At 38.9% G+C, this 17,397-nt stretch overlaps 1 protein-coding gene across 2 annotated transcripts in view; it reads left to right on the top strand.

Moving 5' to 3' along the window:
* AMPH (amphiphysin) overlaps positions 1–17,397 on the top strand; it is a 340,422-nt gene that overhangs the window by 207,686 nt on the left and 115,339 nt on the right. For both annotated transcript variants that reach the window (XM_006887583.1, XM_006887584.1), the window contains exons 4-5: positions 473–567; positions 8,547–8,642. In XM_006887583.1, coding sequence (XP_006887645.1) covers positions 473–567; positions 8,547–8,642 — 191 coding nt within the window. The remainder of the gene's footprint in view (positions 1–472; positions 568–8,546; positions 8,643–17,397) is intronic.

The following is a 17,397-nucleotide window of genomic DNA, read 5'->3' on the forward strand; positions in this document are numbered from 1 at the left end:
AATCAGGGTTCCAGTTTCTCCACAACCTCGCCAGCATTTGTTGCTTGCTGTTCTGTTAAATTTTGCTATTTTGACTGGGGTGAGATAATATCTCATAGTTGTTTTAATTAACTGCCTTTAAAAACCTACCACAGGGTCAGCTGTGGCTCAATTCTGACTTGATGATACACAACAATAACAATGACATTTTTGCTATTTTCAGAATAGATCATGTTATTAAATTTTTCAAGACACAGTTTCTGTCAATATTGTATAAATAATAAAAAAAATGTATAGTATGATCACAGAAGTCTTGGAGACCCTTGGGGGAAAATACCATTATAAAGGCAAGTGGTGATTGTGCCTTCACATTATTTCCTTAAAAGTTAGCCTATTCTTGTGATTTTTTTCTCTTACTGAGAAAAGTAGGGGGAGGAGCAAGAGCCTCAGTACCCATTTCTTTCTAACAAGAGTTGTTTTTGTCCAACACCAGGCATGCAAGAGGCTTCAATGAAGCTCACCGAGTCACTCCATGAAGTCTACGAACCTGACTGGTATGGGCGAGAAGATGTGAAAATGGTTGGGGAGGTAAGGACTAGTGCCCGAGCCTGGGGAGCCTCTCAGGGACTCTCGTTGAGTTGTTGACCTAGCAGATCTCCCAGCCCTCTCTCAACCCAGCCTGCCTTTCATCTGAGGGCCCACCATATGCCTAGAAACATCATGCACTTTTACTATCTGGTTCATCCATATGCACAATGAGAAACAATGACGATTATAAAAATGCTTCTTTAGATAGCGATTAAAGGATGGGTTTGGGTTTTTCTGTTGGGGTTTTTTTTTTTTTTTTTTTTCAAAAATCGGAAAAATATTCTTCTGTCCCCTGCTGTCATAGCAGCTTAGCAGGAAAATGTCCTCCTGGCATATTCTGTGTACTCACTTGGCTCCTTTGCCCTGATTCCCTCAGGGGAATTGACTGAGTTCTGACTGCCCATGTGTGTTGATGTGGATGCCATAGTGTTTTCAGTGGCTGGTATTTCAGAAGTAGATTGCCTGGCCTTTCTTTGATATAGGTCTGAGCACACTTGAACCTCCATCCTTTCATGTAGTAGTTGAGCTTCAACTTTTTGTGCAAGCCAGACAGTCTCTCTTCCTGAATATAGGAACTCAAAAACTTATTGCTGTTGAGTGAGAATCAATTCAAAGCTGACCCTCCACTAGGTTTTCATAGGCTGTACTTTACATGGGAGGTATTGTCCATCCTCCTGAGGAACAGCTGGTAGATTTGAACCACCTGCTTCTGGGTTGGCAGTGCAGCTTCCTGTTCTCTAGGCCACGGGAATAGGAGCTACAGAAACATTGATCAATTTCATGTTAAGACTAGTATTTATGGCCAGAAGGTCAGATGCAAACTCAGCCTGATGACAAAGAATCTTAATTTTAGTAAAACTTTGACCTTACACCATCTGGTTGGTATTAAAACTCAACTCTTGCTATCAAATCAGAATAGACTCATAGCTGACCCTTCATGGGGTTTTTGCAGCTGTAAATTGTACAGAAAGAGAATAACCATCTAAACTTGGTAGAGCAGCTGGTAGATTCGAGCCACCAGAGAATTGTTGCCTTTGGATTAGCATCCTGCCTCCCCATGGCACATCAGAACTCCAACTTCTAACTAAAAGGAGTAGAAAATGTATATTGATGATTTATAGAAGCACAGTGGTATGCAGATCAAGAGGAGTTCCATGTGTCAGTGGAGAAGGTTATTTTTTTTTCTTTCTTCTTGGGCTGAATTTCTTCATTGACAAAATGAGGAAAAAAGAAATTGTCCTTACTAGTAAAGCCTTCATATTGCGCAGCCTACTTAGTGTTCTCAGAGCTCTGGTGACCTAATGGGTAGGGAATTGTGCTGCCAGGAGGTAGCTTGAATCCATCAGCTGCTCCTTGGGAGAAAGATGGACATTCTCCTCCTGTGCAATTTACTATCTCTAAAACACGCTGGAGAGTCAACTCTGAGTCGGTTCCAAATCCACGATACATAACAACAACAAGTTAATGCTCAGTGTGAGAAGCAGCACCAACCAGGGTCCAAATTCTTTGTAGACAAAAGGGTCCTGTTGTTATGTCTACTACTTTACCTGAGTTCATTGAAGCTCATTAGATACAAGGTGTCAAAATAACTGCAGGAGCCAGAACTCAAGATCTGACATGTGATGCAGCATTAGAAAGATGGTAACTGTGTAGTGTCAGGGTGTGCTGTGAATTTTATAACTCTCTTACCTTCATAATCACACCATGATTGGAGAGAAAAACAGATTTATTTATGTGGGAGCTGGGTTCCCCTTACTACATCTTCAGAAATGTTACAGGTATTGAAGTTGGTGAAGCTAGCCTCCACAGGTCATGTCAAATGAAATTATTAAGAAATTGTATCTTCTTTAATTTCTTACATGTAAAAACACTCAATATCATGTTGTTAACACGTTGCCGCAAATGACGGGAAAATGTTTCTAAGCACAGTCATCAATTTTAAAGTGTTCAGCAACGTGTTAAATGTTTAACTCATTTTGTAAACTTCTGACTTTAAAAAAACCCACAACAGCTCAAACTCACTGCTGACTCGCTTGTCTGACACATAATGACCCTTCATTAGGATTCCAAGACTGAAAATTAAAGCAGGAAGAGATGGCCCATCTTTTCCCTAGTGCTGCTGTAGAATTCAGATGGTAGAGTTGCCTGCTTTTAAGTTAGCAGCACAATTCAACTACCGGAGCTTGAAACTTCTAAGTGTTGATTTATTCTGTTAAGTTGAAACTGACACATAGTTGACCCTCCAGCAGGTTTTCAAAGGCAAGACCTTCTCCTTACCATCACTTATATTAATGAAATTATGTAAGCTGGCTATTTCATGCCTATGCTTCAAACTCTGCTTTTTAGCTAACCAGTTGCTGATTTGCACATTCCTGTCAAACCAGTACTCTTTGTAGACAGGCATATGTCTTTCTCTGAACAATCTTCTATTATAATTGAAACTTGGAGCATCCATGTCTATAAAAGTCCAGCCCAGAGCAAACCATCAGATTACAGCAGTCAACACTGACACACAGAATGAAATATCCTCTCTTTATTTTGTTGGTTCTGGTCATCCCTGCCATCCATGGCTAGGCCAAATAGTCATCAACTGCAAACTCAGGAGTCCACGCTGCTTCCTACGTTTCACACTGACTAGTCCTTTGAATCAGCCTTATCCCTGCATGAGCTAAGTCAACACATCTGTGATCCTCAGGACTCCCTGCTCCATAGGCCAGCATTCCTTCTTTACTTACCCATTCATCATGCTAGGTAGACAATGCTGAATGAACACATCCAAACTCAGAATGTTTCTTCTTTACAGCATATGTCTGTCACTTCCACTCATCAAATGGGCTTAAATAAGTGGTCACCACAAGTTATGCATACTTACTATTTTCATTTAACTTCAAGTCTTGGAGAGGGCCTCTGATGGGCACCTGTTTTATTTTGCCTCAGTGCATTGGCCCGCTCTTTTTCTACTCATCGTCTTTCAAATGTAACATACCTCAGAGTAGTAGATGGGAGTAAATTTTTCCCAGGATAAATCCCAGTCTCACTACCAAATTCTACTACCTTCAGCAAGCAGTCATTCAGGGCAAATTTTCCTTTTTTGTATATACAATTAAATACTACCCAAAGGTTAGTTTACATTCTTTCTGTAACCTACAATATTTCCTATCATTATAACATCTACTATTCATTTTTATGATATATCTTAGTATATCCAGTGGAGTTAAATCTGCAAAAACCTTAATAATTTTTACTGTGCATCTTAACATTATATCAACAAAAACCTTAATAATTTTTGCAATATATATTAACATTACAACATCCACTACTCAGTTTTACAGTGTTGCTTTTGACTGCCATCAAGTCAAGCACGACTCATAGAGACCCTATGAACAAAAGGCCTGAAATCTTTCTATAACCATTATCATTTATCAAAGTTCATAGGCTTTCCAGAGGCATGTTTAGGAAGTGAATGCTACTCCTGCTTCCAAACCTGCCTTAAACTTGGAGCTGCACCAAACACTGTCCATGGGTAACCATTATGGCATTTGACACCCCAATGGCCCAAGGTTCAGCATCACAGAAACGCCAGGTTACCGCAGTATAGGATATTGACAGAAGAGTGCTGTACCACTTAGAAGAATGTTCCTCCAAAACATAATAACAACTAACTTTTAAATACAGAGGCCCTCCCTGAGGTCTTGTTGACTTTAAACAAGAGGCTAAAATTAAAAAAACAACAACAAAAAACCTATATAATATGTTGTTGTTGTTGTTGTTATATGCTGGTGAGTCACTTGTGAGGCATAGCATCCCTATGTACAGCATTGAACCCTTTCCTGTCCTGAGCCAGTCTCACTAATTTTGACAAACCAACCCCCATTGCCCCAGATAATTGTATTAATCCATCTCATCTAGGGTCTTCCTCTCCTTCACTGTAACTCCACCCTTCTGAGCATGATGTCCTTCTTGAAGGACCAGTCTCTCCTGGCCATGTTTTCACAGTTTGTGAGATGGAGCTTCAAAATCCTAGCCTCCAAGGAGAAACTTGATTTCATCCTCTGCAAGACAGACCAATTTGTTTTCTTGGTGGTCCATGATATATTCAATATTTTTCTCCAGCACAAATTGAAGGCATCTATTCTTTGGTAATCCTTAGTCATTGTCCACCTCACTGAAGCATAACAAGTAATTGTGAAGAATATGGTCTGGATTATGTGCACCTTTGTGTCTAGATTGACATTGTTGCTTTTCAGCATGGACTCTAGAGAGGTCCCTGACAGGAGATTTTCCCAGTACAATTTATATTTTGATTTCCTGACTGCTGGTGTTAAGAGTGTTCAACACCAAGCAAGCTGTAATTGCTAACAACCTCCATCTCTTCTCCATCTATCATGGTGCTGCCAATTGGCCCAGTGGTGAGAATTGTTGTTTTCTTGGTTGAGCTTCAATCCATATTGAAGTATATTTTAATATTATTACTTTGTTATTGTTGTTATGTGCCGTCCTGTTGGCTGCGACTCATAGTGACCCTATATACAACAGCCCTAAACCCTGCTCTACCCTATGCCAATCTTACTGTCTCTGATACACCTACTTCCATTACCCCAGTCACTGAATCAATCCATCTCATTGAGGGTCTTCCTCTCTTTTGCTGTTGCTCCACCCTCCCAAGTATGATGTCCCGCCTTGCAACATGTCCAAAGTATGTCTGACGAAGCTTGAGAATCCTTGCCTCCAAGCAGCAGCCTAGAGGAAATATAAAAGAAACAGCATTATTTATAAATTTAAATCAACAAAAACTTTAACACATCAACTTTCGAAGAAATTTCCACTTTCATTTTTGACTGTGTGGATCATAACAGACTGTGGCTGACTCTAAGAAGAATGGGAATCCCAGAACATTTAATCGTGCTAATGCGAAACCTATACCTGGACCAAGAGGCAGTCGTCAGAACAGAGCAGGGTAACACTGCATGGTTCAAAACTGGGAAGGGTGTATGCCAGGGATGTGTCCTGTCTCCATACCTTTTCAACCTGTATGCAGAGCAGATTACCCGGGAGGCTGGGCTCTATGAGGAGAATTGTAGCATCAGGATTGGTGGCAGATCTATTAACAATCTGCGTTATGCAGATGACACAACCCTGCTTGCTGAAACTGAGGAGGACCTCATGCACTTGCTGTGGAGGGTCAAGGACTGCAGCCTTCAGTATGGACTGAGGCTCAATGTCAAGAAGACAAAAATTCTCACCACTAGACCAATCGGTAGCATCAGGATGGATGGCGAAGAGATTGAGATTGTTCACAGCTTCAGTTTGTTCAGCTCCACGGTCAACACTCTTGGCACCAGCAGTCAGGAAATAAAAAAACGTATTGCGATGGGTAAGTCTGCTGTTAGGGACCTCTCTAAAGTACTCAAGAGTAGTGGTGTCTCTCTGGAGACTAAGGCGCACCTGATACAGGCCGTGGTCTTTGCAATCACTTGTTATGCATCAGAGAGTTGGACAGTGACTAGGGAGGATAGAAGGAGAATTGATGCCTTTGAGCCGTGGTGCTGGAGAAGAGTATTGAATGTAACCTGGACTGCCAAGAAAACAAAAAGATTCATCCTGGAGAGGGTTAAACCAAACAACTCCTTGGAGGCAAGGATTCAGGGGCTTTGTCTGACATACTTTGGGCATGTTGTAAGGAGAGACAGGTCCTTGGAGAGGAACATCATGCTTGGTAAAGTGGAGGGACAGTGCAGGAGGGGAAGACCCTCTATGAGATGGATTGATTCAGTGACTGGGGTAATCGGGATGGATGGGTCAGAGGCCATGCGATTGGCACAGGATAGAGCAGGGTTTAGGGCTATTGTACATAGGGAAGCTATGAGTGGCAAACGACTCGATGGCACATAACAACAACAACAACCCTTAAGTACATTTCAATTTTTTTCCCTCTCTTCTCTGTTTTTGTAATGACCTGTTGCTTTCTTCATGGATGATATCCATGATATCATCCCATAACTCATCATGTCTTCTATCATTGCCTCAAACCTATTCTTAAGATGATCATGAAATTCCGATGGCATTGATTCAAGATTATATCTTGATTCCTGTGTACTTACTTTAATTTTCTTCTGCTCCAGTTTGAACTTGTGTATGAGTAATTATGATCTGACCCACAGTCTGTGCCTGGCCTACTTTTGACTGCTTATATTGAGCTTCTCCAACGATTTCTTCCACAGATGTAATTAGTCTGCTCTCTTTGTAGCTCATCAGGTGAAATCCACATGTAAAGTCATCTTTTGTGATTTTTAGGGAAATTATTGTTAATGAATAAATTTTTGCAAGTACAAAATTCAGTCATTCTATTTTCAGCTTAATTTCTATCACCAAGCCCATATTTTCCAACTATTGTTCCTTTTTACTGTTTCTTACTTTTGCATTCCTGCTCCAGTTACCATTCTGAAGGAAGCTCTTGTTGCAGAAGATCAAGGAATGCAGCTTTCAATATGGATTATGTCTCAGTATCAAGAAAACAAAGATTCTTACCACTGGAACAATAGGCTGTATCATGAAGGATGGAGGGGAGATTGAAACTGTCAACAGCTTCATCTTGATTGGATCCACAATTTCCTGAGCAGTCAGGAAATATTGCACTGGGAAATACTGCAGTTAGGGACCTTTCCAAATTATTGAGGAGTAGTGATGTCAGTTTTAGGACTAAAGTGTGTCTGATTCAGGCCATAGTGTTTCATATTACTAGCTATGCATCTGAGACCTGGACAGTGAATAAAGATGACAGAAAAAGAATTGATGCCTTTGAGCTGTGGTGTTGGAGAAGAGCACTGAACATCTCATGAATGGCCAAGAGATATCACTTGGAGAGAGTGCAGCCAGAGTGCTCTTTGGAGGCAAGAATAATGAAACTTCCCCTCACATACTTTGGACATATTGCCAGAAGGTGCTATTGCTTGGAGAGGGACAGTATGTTGGGAAGGAAGACCCTCAACCAGATGGATTGATACAGTAACTGCTACAATGGGCTTTTGTATGTCAGGAAGTGTGAGGATGACGCAGGACACTGGTTTCCAATCTTTTGTTCATAGGGTCACTCTGAATCGTACTCTACTTGACGGCACCTGTCAACAACAAACAACAACAACCATTAAGTACATTCTTAATTATATCCTGTTCGTGTGCATGTGGCCTTAGGTCTCTCCTTTTAGTTTCAGGCCAAAAGTGACTTTTTATATTTTCTCTCCCACTTTGTAGCAACAAACAATAATAATTTTAGCTGTATATGCCAAACACCATCTTTATAAAACTCTGTGTTTGTGCATATGGTCACTATGAGTTGTAGCCAACTTGACAGACCTAAACAAAACAAAACAAAAAGTCAATGATGGCACTTAGCAGCAGTGTTAATGTGTTTTCAGAGCCCTATGATACATTCTGTATATGACAGATGCCATTACTGAAGTCTATTCCTTATGTAAATAGCCACCCTTGCCTATTCGGTAGTAATTCAGACTCAGAACAGATCTCTCAAATGCTCTAATTTATAAATATCATCAATGATAACTGGTAATCAAGTTACTCTGAAATGTAATTGGATTACTGTATAGCCCATATTGCATATTGTTGTTGTTATGTGCTGTTGAGTCAACCACAACTTAGCAACCCTATGTATTAGCTCTAAATTCTACTCTATCCTGGGCCAGTCTCACTGTATCTGACACACTTACACTCATTACCCCTGTTTCTTTGTCAGTCCATCTCATCTGTGGTCTTACTCTCCTACACTATCCCTCCACCCTTTCAAGTATGATATCCTTTTCCAAGGAGTGACCCCTCCTGGTCAAATGCTCAAAGTATATACTATCTGGGGAAGCATTAGTTAATTTTATAGTTCAGAGGATTTTTAAGTGTTAGGAGTTTGGTGAAAGGAATTTAATGAAAGTAATTCAGGAGTTATCTCTTTTTTCTCTTTTTTTTTTCAGAAATGTGATGTGCTGTGGGAAGACTTCCATCAGAAACTAGTGGATGGGTCCTTGCTGACATTGGATACCTATCTGGGTCAATTTCCTGACATAAAGGTATTTTACTCTGTGCCTGTGAAGGAAAGAATTAAATGGCTTCCTGTAGTTCTTGAAACATGGGAAAGAAATAATGGGAATTAAAAGTCCTAAAGCTGCCTTCTAAGACAGCTGGTATCTTTTAATTTATTTAAGCCTAGGATTTTTGTTCTGTTCCAGTCAACCTGAAATATAGTTATAGAAATCACATTTTCCACTTTAATGCAGTACTTTAGCTTTTTTGCTGTACAGAGGTCTTTGTTGTTGTTGTTGATTGCCTTTGAGTCGAGCACGACTCATAGCGACCCTATGAACAAAAGGCCTGAAGCCTCTCTATAACTATTGACATTTATCAAAGTTCATAGAGTTTCTGGAGTCATGTTGTTTAGGAAGTGGATGCCACTCCTGCTTCCAAGAGGTCTTTAAGCTTATGGATATAAAATCACAAATCAGAAAAGGCAATGGAAACCTCACTTTTATTGTTATTATATGGCATTAGAAAACAGTATTAACAAGACAAGAAACTTAATTGCAAATGTCAATTCACATCTCTTCTTTCCTTGAAAGTTTTTGTACGTTATATTTTTTCCTTTGAATTTTTCAGTGTCAAATGGAGCTATTAAAGATATGAGACATTGAAATAAATGTACATATACATCTAGAAGTATCTTCCTAAAACATACATTATTTGATTGACGCTGGGATTGATTACAAAGGGTTGATTAAGTGAAGGGTTGAATGTAAAAGATGTGGAATTAATTCTGAAAGCAAAGAAAGTTTTTAAACCAAAGTTGTGGGTTATATATAGCAAATAGGTAGCATTAACAGATCTATCCCTAGTTACTTTCTCTGCCCAGGTTGGAGTGGCCTGTTTTGGACAAAGTCAAAGAAAAGAGCAAAATAATTCTAAATCAAAGAAGAAGGAAAAAACTGGCTCTCTAATCTGATAGAGACTGGTGGAATCTGACACTATGACTCTTAGACAACTTTCAAATCTAGAAATGAACTAATTTTCTGAGGTCCCTTTCAGGCACACAGTAGATAGGCTTATCTCATTGTCAACAGTAGATTGTACAGTGAGCAGACAGCAGCTATGAAGAATATACTCCAGTCAACCATGTGAAACCAAAGGTAGCATTTGCACCAAAAAAAAAAAAAAAAAAAAGAAGTCAGAAAGCATGAGGATGTCTGGAAAAAAAGGAAAATGGAAACCAGAAATCCAAAGATGAAGCAAGAAGAGGAGATTCCTGACATCACAAGATTCTTGTCGACACAATTCATTGAGGGGATTGCAGCTCATGCCACAAAACAAACTGTGAGTAAGTTGTTGAATGGGACATGGTTTTGCTCTGTAAAAAAGCTGGAATACCTGGAAGAGAAGCCTGGCTGACCTTCTCTATATGATGGAGAAGCAATGAGCCAACATCAACAAGCCTCTATAGCAGATGCTTATTAATAAGGTATCTTGTGATGTGTAGTTGTTTTTATCTGACCCTCCTTTTAGCCATTGCCAAAGGTTCACCAGGAAGATACATGCAGCAGTGTTTGACCTCCAAAAAGGCTTTCCTGATCATTGCTTTATCTTTTGCTGCACAATGGATTGGATGGGAACAAGCAAACAAGGTGTGTAGTCCACTGAAGATGGGATTGGCCAGGTTTACCATCCTGTCAGGCTTAATTTGAGAAAGTTTGGAGGAAGAAGAGGACAATCTTGTTACCAGCAAGAAAGACACAGAGAATTCCATCAAAGTCCGCTGTGACCACAGAGTTCCATGTACCAGTCAGATAGGGATCTAGACAAGATCAGCAGTAGAGAACTAGAGATGGTCAAATTACAGAGCTGACCAGACCTGCTACCCCACAAAGCCAAAAGCAGGGACCTTCACCCGAGAGAGGACTGGTGTAGATATAAAATAACTGGTAGGTTTAAGAGAGCTTTTTAGACAAGCTTTTTTTCAGCCAAGTGGCTGAAAGTCAAAGGATCTGTGAGTTCACCTGAGGAGATCGCCTAACTGAAGAATTCAGACCTGTTCAAATCTGAATTGTGATCTGTTAACTTCCTTAATGTTGTTCTTCTTGTTGATCGCCTTCGAGTCGAGCACGATTCATAGCGACCCTATGAACAAAAGGCCTGAAGCCCCTCTACAACTATCAACATTTATCAAAGTTCATAGAGGTTCCGGAGGCAAGTTGTTTAGGAAGTAGATGCCACACCTGCTTCCATTTAAATCCTCAAATTGTAAATATGGTTCTGTGAGTTCTGTATGCATTGGAATGAATTAACAGGCTATGTAGTAAAACAGAGCTTAGGAGGGATAGTTGTTAGAATTGGTAGCACTGGCTTTGAGGAGTATGAGAGGTGTGTTTGACCTCAGGGAAATCAGTTTAGTACTGTGGATGTTCTTAATGGAGATTGATCTCCCCGATGTCCTTAAGACATGGTCACCCCCATGCTGGCAACACTTGTCTTAAAGGCTCCTTGACCAAAACAACATTCTTAGGATTGACTTTTATTTCCTTAGTCCTACAAATTAAGTATAATTCTTGCTGGCTAATATAAAAAGTATGGCTACAGTAGCAAGTTTCTCCTTGGAGGCTAGGATTTTGAAGCTCCGTCTCATATACTTTGGGCACATGACAAGAAGGAACCAGTCCTTGGAGAAGGCCATCATGCTTGGAAGGATGTAGGGGCAGCACAGGAGAGGAAGACCCCAGATGAGATGGATTAACTCAGTGACTGGCGCATTTGGATTAGGTCTTTTGGAGATGTTAAGATTGGCCCAAGATAGAGCAGGTTTCAGAGCTAACATACATAGAGTCACTATAAGTTGCAGGTGATTTGATGGCACATAACAACAATTTCACCATCCCACTAGCTTTAAACTGAGCAGATCTGGGTGCATAAATTGATTATTTCCGTGTGAACAAAGAAGAGGAAACATTGTCAATCCTTCAGTGCCAGAGATTCTTATGCCAGCCAGACTGGGCTCTACCTAAGAACAACAGCAGCCTCAACAGAGAATCAGAAACCAACATGGGACTGAGCTGACTTGGGACTTCTGCCCCAGTGGAACTAAAGCCAGAGGCCTTCCACTCAGCTTGGTGAGCACTGAGGGAAGATAACTGAGAGGATGAAGTGAATTTTGTAACACTAACCTAAGCCAAGGTCAAAGGGACTGCAACCACACTTGAGCAGCTGTCTGGACTGAGAGATTGTATTCAGCTGCCAGCCTGAATCAAAGCCTGCATGGTAACCTGTTAATTTCCCTACTAAACTCCATAGCCATATGGTTCTGTGACGTCTGTGTGGCTACTTCAAGGGATGATGGACACAGGAGTAAAGCATTGACAGCTTAGAGAGGGAAAATTGATGTTAGAACTGGTACCAGTAGAATGGGAGGTTGAAGGACAGAAAAGACCTCATAGGAATCTGTTTTTTGCTGTTAATAATGTAGATAGGGAGTGTTCCTTCATATGAAATTAGTGGAGGGATCAGATGCAGTCATTTCCATGCCCCTCCCTCTTTTTATGCTGCCATTTTTTAAAACTGACTAATACATATACATTAAATATAAAAAACCAAACAAGTTTTATATCAAGTACTTTATTATATGTGGCTACCAGTGTATTTAAAATAACTACTACCCCTGTGAAATAGAAACTCTTGAAAATCCAGAGAGGTAGGTGTTAAGAACTGACGAAAGTAGAAATTTATATAGGATAGCACAGGTGTTGTAGAGATAAGCTTTTATAAAAGCTTCATATTTAGCTGTACTTTGAATGAATATGTATAAGAGTGATTTATGAAACCTGAAATGGAAAGAAAAGAGAAATTAGCCTGAAGTACAAAGAAGAATATTTTTAATAATTTTAATGAAATAATTGCTTATTTCTTTTAATTGACTCATACTCTTTGCCTTTTTCTGCATACCAGTAGCTCTTGTATTTTAGAGTATATATTTTAGATGTTCATTTATAAAGTGCTTCTAATTAAAAATACAAAACAAAACAAAAGCATGGCTGTGGACAGGAGGACCACTGGAAAATAATTTGACTTGACACTACCAGAGGGAATACATAAGAATCAACTTGATTGCATCTATGAAAAGAGGTGGTATAAATGCTCACCGTCATTCGTTAAAGAAAGTCAAGGAAACTGGCCGCAGAACAGACTTTTAATTTCTCACATACATGATCAATTTGAAGTTAAAAAAACACAAACAAATCTGTGAGAGGTAAAATATAGCCTTGAGTATACCCCACCTAAATTTAGAGATCATATCAATAATAGATTTTAAAAATTGAATGTTATTTACCCAAGACCACACTAGTTGTAGGATGACCTCAAAGTGACCTTTATAAAGAAAACCACAAAACACAACTATAGGACAATAAAGTTAAATGAAAAGAATTTTCATTCTTCATAGATAATGAAAATGACAGTCATACCAAAGAAATCTACGTGTTTAATGCAATCACAATACAGAAACAAAGCTCATTTTTAATGAGTTAGAAAAGGCAGTTGGCGAGTTTATTTGGAAAAGAAAGAGATCCTAAATAAGCAAAGCTCTTCTTAAAACTAAAGATCAGATGGAAGAAATAGCACTCACTCCCTGATGTCCAAACCTATTACACGTCATACTAACCAAACCAGCATGGTCTTGGCACTATATTAGGAGCAGATACAACATGGAAGTGGTTGAGTACAACTTCTACCCATGTTATCCAGGGAAACTGTCTCCATTTATAATTTCTGTAGTGCCTGACAAATAGCTACATGGTCAGGTGTGCCACCACCCATGCTCCTGCTCCTATTTGTACTAATTATTGTGTCCAATGTTTGTTGCAAATTGATTCACAGACTTTACTGAGAGTTTTGGGATTTATTAAGGAAATAAGTTTGGGGTATGGGGTTGACAAAAGGTATCACATAGTGAAAGTCTAAGTTTAGTGAAAAACAGCCCCAAGCCAGACTAACTGCAAGACAATTTCTCAGTTAATTCAGCCAGCTTCTCAGTCAACAAGTGATAGTCTAGGTTAGGTTCAGCAGCACATAAAAATCCTCTGGTTTTCTCAATGGTCCAGCAAGCTCCGTCTTTTCATTCAGTCATCCAGAAGCAAAACCTTTAACATTGGCTCCATCTCCAGGGTTCTGTCAGGCTACACCTTGCCACAGTCTCTTCACATTCCCTTCAGTGTCTTGCCATAGTATGGAAAGTGCTCTCTCTTATGTTGGTCCCACAACTCTTGATGATTTGCAAGATCAGGTGTCCTCTGTTGAGATAACTGAAAACCATGTACCCAGTGTGAGCTAACAGAATGGATAGAAAAGCCATTTTTCAAAGTTCTAACACCACAGGCACAGTAACAAATGCATAGAACAATGGGAAAGAATTGAGAACCCAGAAATTAACTCATGTACAATGTGGACAGTGATTGGTGGAGCTCCCATATGTAAAACAGGTTTGGAAGCAGGAGTGGCCTATGAAAACTCTATGAACTTGGAGAAATGACGACAATGAAGGAAAGACATTAGTTCTTTTGTTCATAGGGTTGCTATGAGTTGTACTTAACTTGATGGCAACCAACAACAACAGCAAAAACCTTTAGTACATAGATATTTGACAAAAAGTCAAAACCTATCATATTAGGAAATGATAACCTCGTCAACAAATGGTACTGGCAAAACTGGATATCCACCTGCAGAAAACAGAAACAGGATCTACATCTCAAACCATGCACAAATATCAAATCAAGTTAGATCAGAGACCTAGATGAAGACCATAGGATCATATGAGACAAAATGAGGTCAAAGTTAGAAGCTCTAGCCTGTGGCATAAATATGCTAGCAAATGTAGCCAGAATATGTAGCCAGGAGAGGATACAGTTGATAAATGGGACCATCTAAAAATTAAATCCCTGTGCACATCAAACTTTTTCCAATAAGGTGAAAATAAAATCTACAGACTGAGAAAAAAAAAAAAACACAACCATTTAGCAATGGCATCTAAGATAAGGTTTACAGAATACTACGAGACCTCCACCAGGAAAACACTGATAATCAATAGCAAAAGGAGCAAAAGACATGGAATATCTTTTCACAAAGGAGGACAATGACCAACAGACACATGAAGAAATGCTCAAAATCACTGGCAGTCAGAGATGCAAATCAGAGCAACAATGATGCAGTAGCAAAATTTGACAGTACAGCAAGTAATTATGTTGGCGAGGATGTGGAGAGATTGGGAATCTCATTCATTGCTAGTGGGATAGTAGAATGGCGAACAGAATGGTACAGCCACTCTGGAAAGCAGTTTGGCATTTCCTCAAAAAGAAAAAAATGGGAAAAAATTCACTGTATGGAATGAAATATAATGTAAATGAAGGACTATATAAAACAATGTGCATGCATGAAATACAACATATTAATAATGATAAAAAATATTAATTTAAATAAGCTGAACATACAAAGCCTGTATGACACAGCTATGCTACTGTTAGGAATCTCCAAGGAAAATAGAACAGAAACACAATCAGATATGTTCATCCATGTTCATAGTACCATTCTTCACAGTAGAAAGTAAATGGAACAGCCCAAATGTCCATTAACAAATAAATAGGTTGAGAAACTGTAAGGCATTCACACAACAGAATTATTATGTAGCATTAAAGAAAATGATTTTGTAAAATAACATGGGAGAATCTAGACAGCATTATGCTAAGGAACCTATCTTGGTCTCAAAAGGACAAATCCTGCAAATAAGACTGTTATTTTTAAAATAGGAGGATAACTGTTAAGATATGTATAAATGTCCAAAGGGAGAAGAGGGATGGGGGAAGGACATGAGAAAAAAGGGAAATCACTAATAGAGCAGAATTTAGTGATTGGAGGCAGAGGGTAAAGAAATTGGAAAGAGTCTTTGGGGACTTGAAAAGATAGGGTAATAATAGACAGTATATATAAATAATAGATTAGTAATTATATAAAATACAATGTATAAGTATGAATGATTTTATGAAATAATGTAAATGAAAGATTGTTTAATACACATGTATATGAATTATAATATGCAAACCAATAAAAAAAGTAAAAATTATATCATACATTAAGAAGGTAAAATATCATTAAAAAGTCAGGAAAAGGGAAGGAAGCACCAGAAATAGATAGTAAGTACTTGTTAATACGGGTGAAGGGAAAGATAGTAGGGATTGAGTGCACAGTGAGACACTATGGGTATTATAATTATTGTTATGGAACGAAATGTGAATTTATGTTTGAAAAACAATAGACATTGTAAACTTCCATGCAGATCACAATAAAGAATGTCAGAAAATTGTGAGGTACTGGTACAGTGACAGACACATAGATGAATGGAATAGAATTGAGAACCCAGAAATCAGCTTATCAGCCGATTTTTGACAATGAGATGAAATCAGTTAAGGAGGGAAATGAAAGCCTCTCTAACAAACAGTGTTAGAAAAATTGGAAAATTATCTCTAGGCAAGACCCATACCATGTACCATACACAAAACCCAACTCAAAGTGGATCAAAGACTTAGGAGTAAAACCAAGGACTATAAACTTCATCAGGAAAAAAAAAGCTTTGAAGAACTCTAGAAGCCCCAATCCACAACAAGAAGCATCTTGAAAAACCTATAACCAGGAGAGAATAAAATAGATGAATGGGATCTTCAAAGAATCAAATCCCTTTGCACATCAAAAAACTTCTCCAACAGGATAACAAAGAAAGTCACACACTGGGAGAAAAAAAAATATTTGGTAATGACATATCTGGCAAGGGATTCATATCTAAAATTTATCGAATAAACCAGCACTTCATAACATTGCTGATGGGATTATAAAATGGTACAACTGTTCTGGAAGGCAGTTTGGTGCATCCTTAAAAAGCTGTACATAGAAATTCCATATGACCCAGCTTTTCCACCACTCGGAATATACCCTGAGAACTGAGGCATAAATGGAGATTTGTACATAGTGTTTATAGCCATATTATTCACCATCACAGAAACATGGAAACATCCCAAATATCCAACCACAAACAAATGGATTGAGAAATTATGGTACACTTACACAATGAAATACTATGTAGCACTCAGGAGCCATGATTTTGTAAATTATTACCTAACTTGGAAGGGACTGGAGAGCATTATGCTGAGTGAACTCAGTCCCACAAGGACAAATATTATATGAAACCATTATTGTAGAATGAGTATAAGGATTCAAGGGGGGGAAAGGGTAGAAGCAGAGTCCTGCTTCCAAGCTTGTTTTAATTGGGAGACTCCACTAAACACTGTCCATCATGGGTAACCATTATCACATTTGACACATCAATGTCACAGTGTTCAGCATCACAGTAAACATGAGTTACCTCTGTATAGCAAATGGACAGATCAGTGTTATAGTACTTAGAAAAATGTTTGACCAAAACCAATTAAAACCAAGCCTGAGGGCCACAGATTAAAATCACCCACATTTGGCTTGGTAGCATAACTTCTATCCACTAGGCCAACAAAGATCTCTCATTATTCTTGTTGTTGTTGCTGTTAAGTGTCCTTAAGTCATAGACGACTCATAGGGACCCTATGAACGAAAGACCCGAACACTTGTAGAGCTTTCATTGTTTCTCTAAGTTCATAGAGTTTCTGGAGGGGAGCTATTTTGGATGTGGATGCCATTCTTGCTTCTGTCCACCATGGGTAACCATTATCACATTTGACACATCATTGTAAGTGTTTAGCATCACAGCAACCATGA

This window comes from Elephantulus edwardii, unplaced genomic scaffold (genome assembly GCF_000299155.1).
Source record: "Elephantulus edwardii isolate Elephantulus edwardi_28Jun2011 unplaced genomic scaffold, EleEdw1.0 scaffold00059, whole genome shotgun sequence".
Classification (NCBI taxonomy): Eukaryota; Metazoa; Chordata; class Mammalia; order Macroscelidea; family Macroscelididae; genus Elephantulus; species Elephantulus edwardii.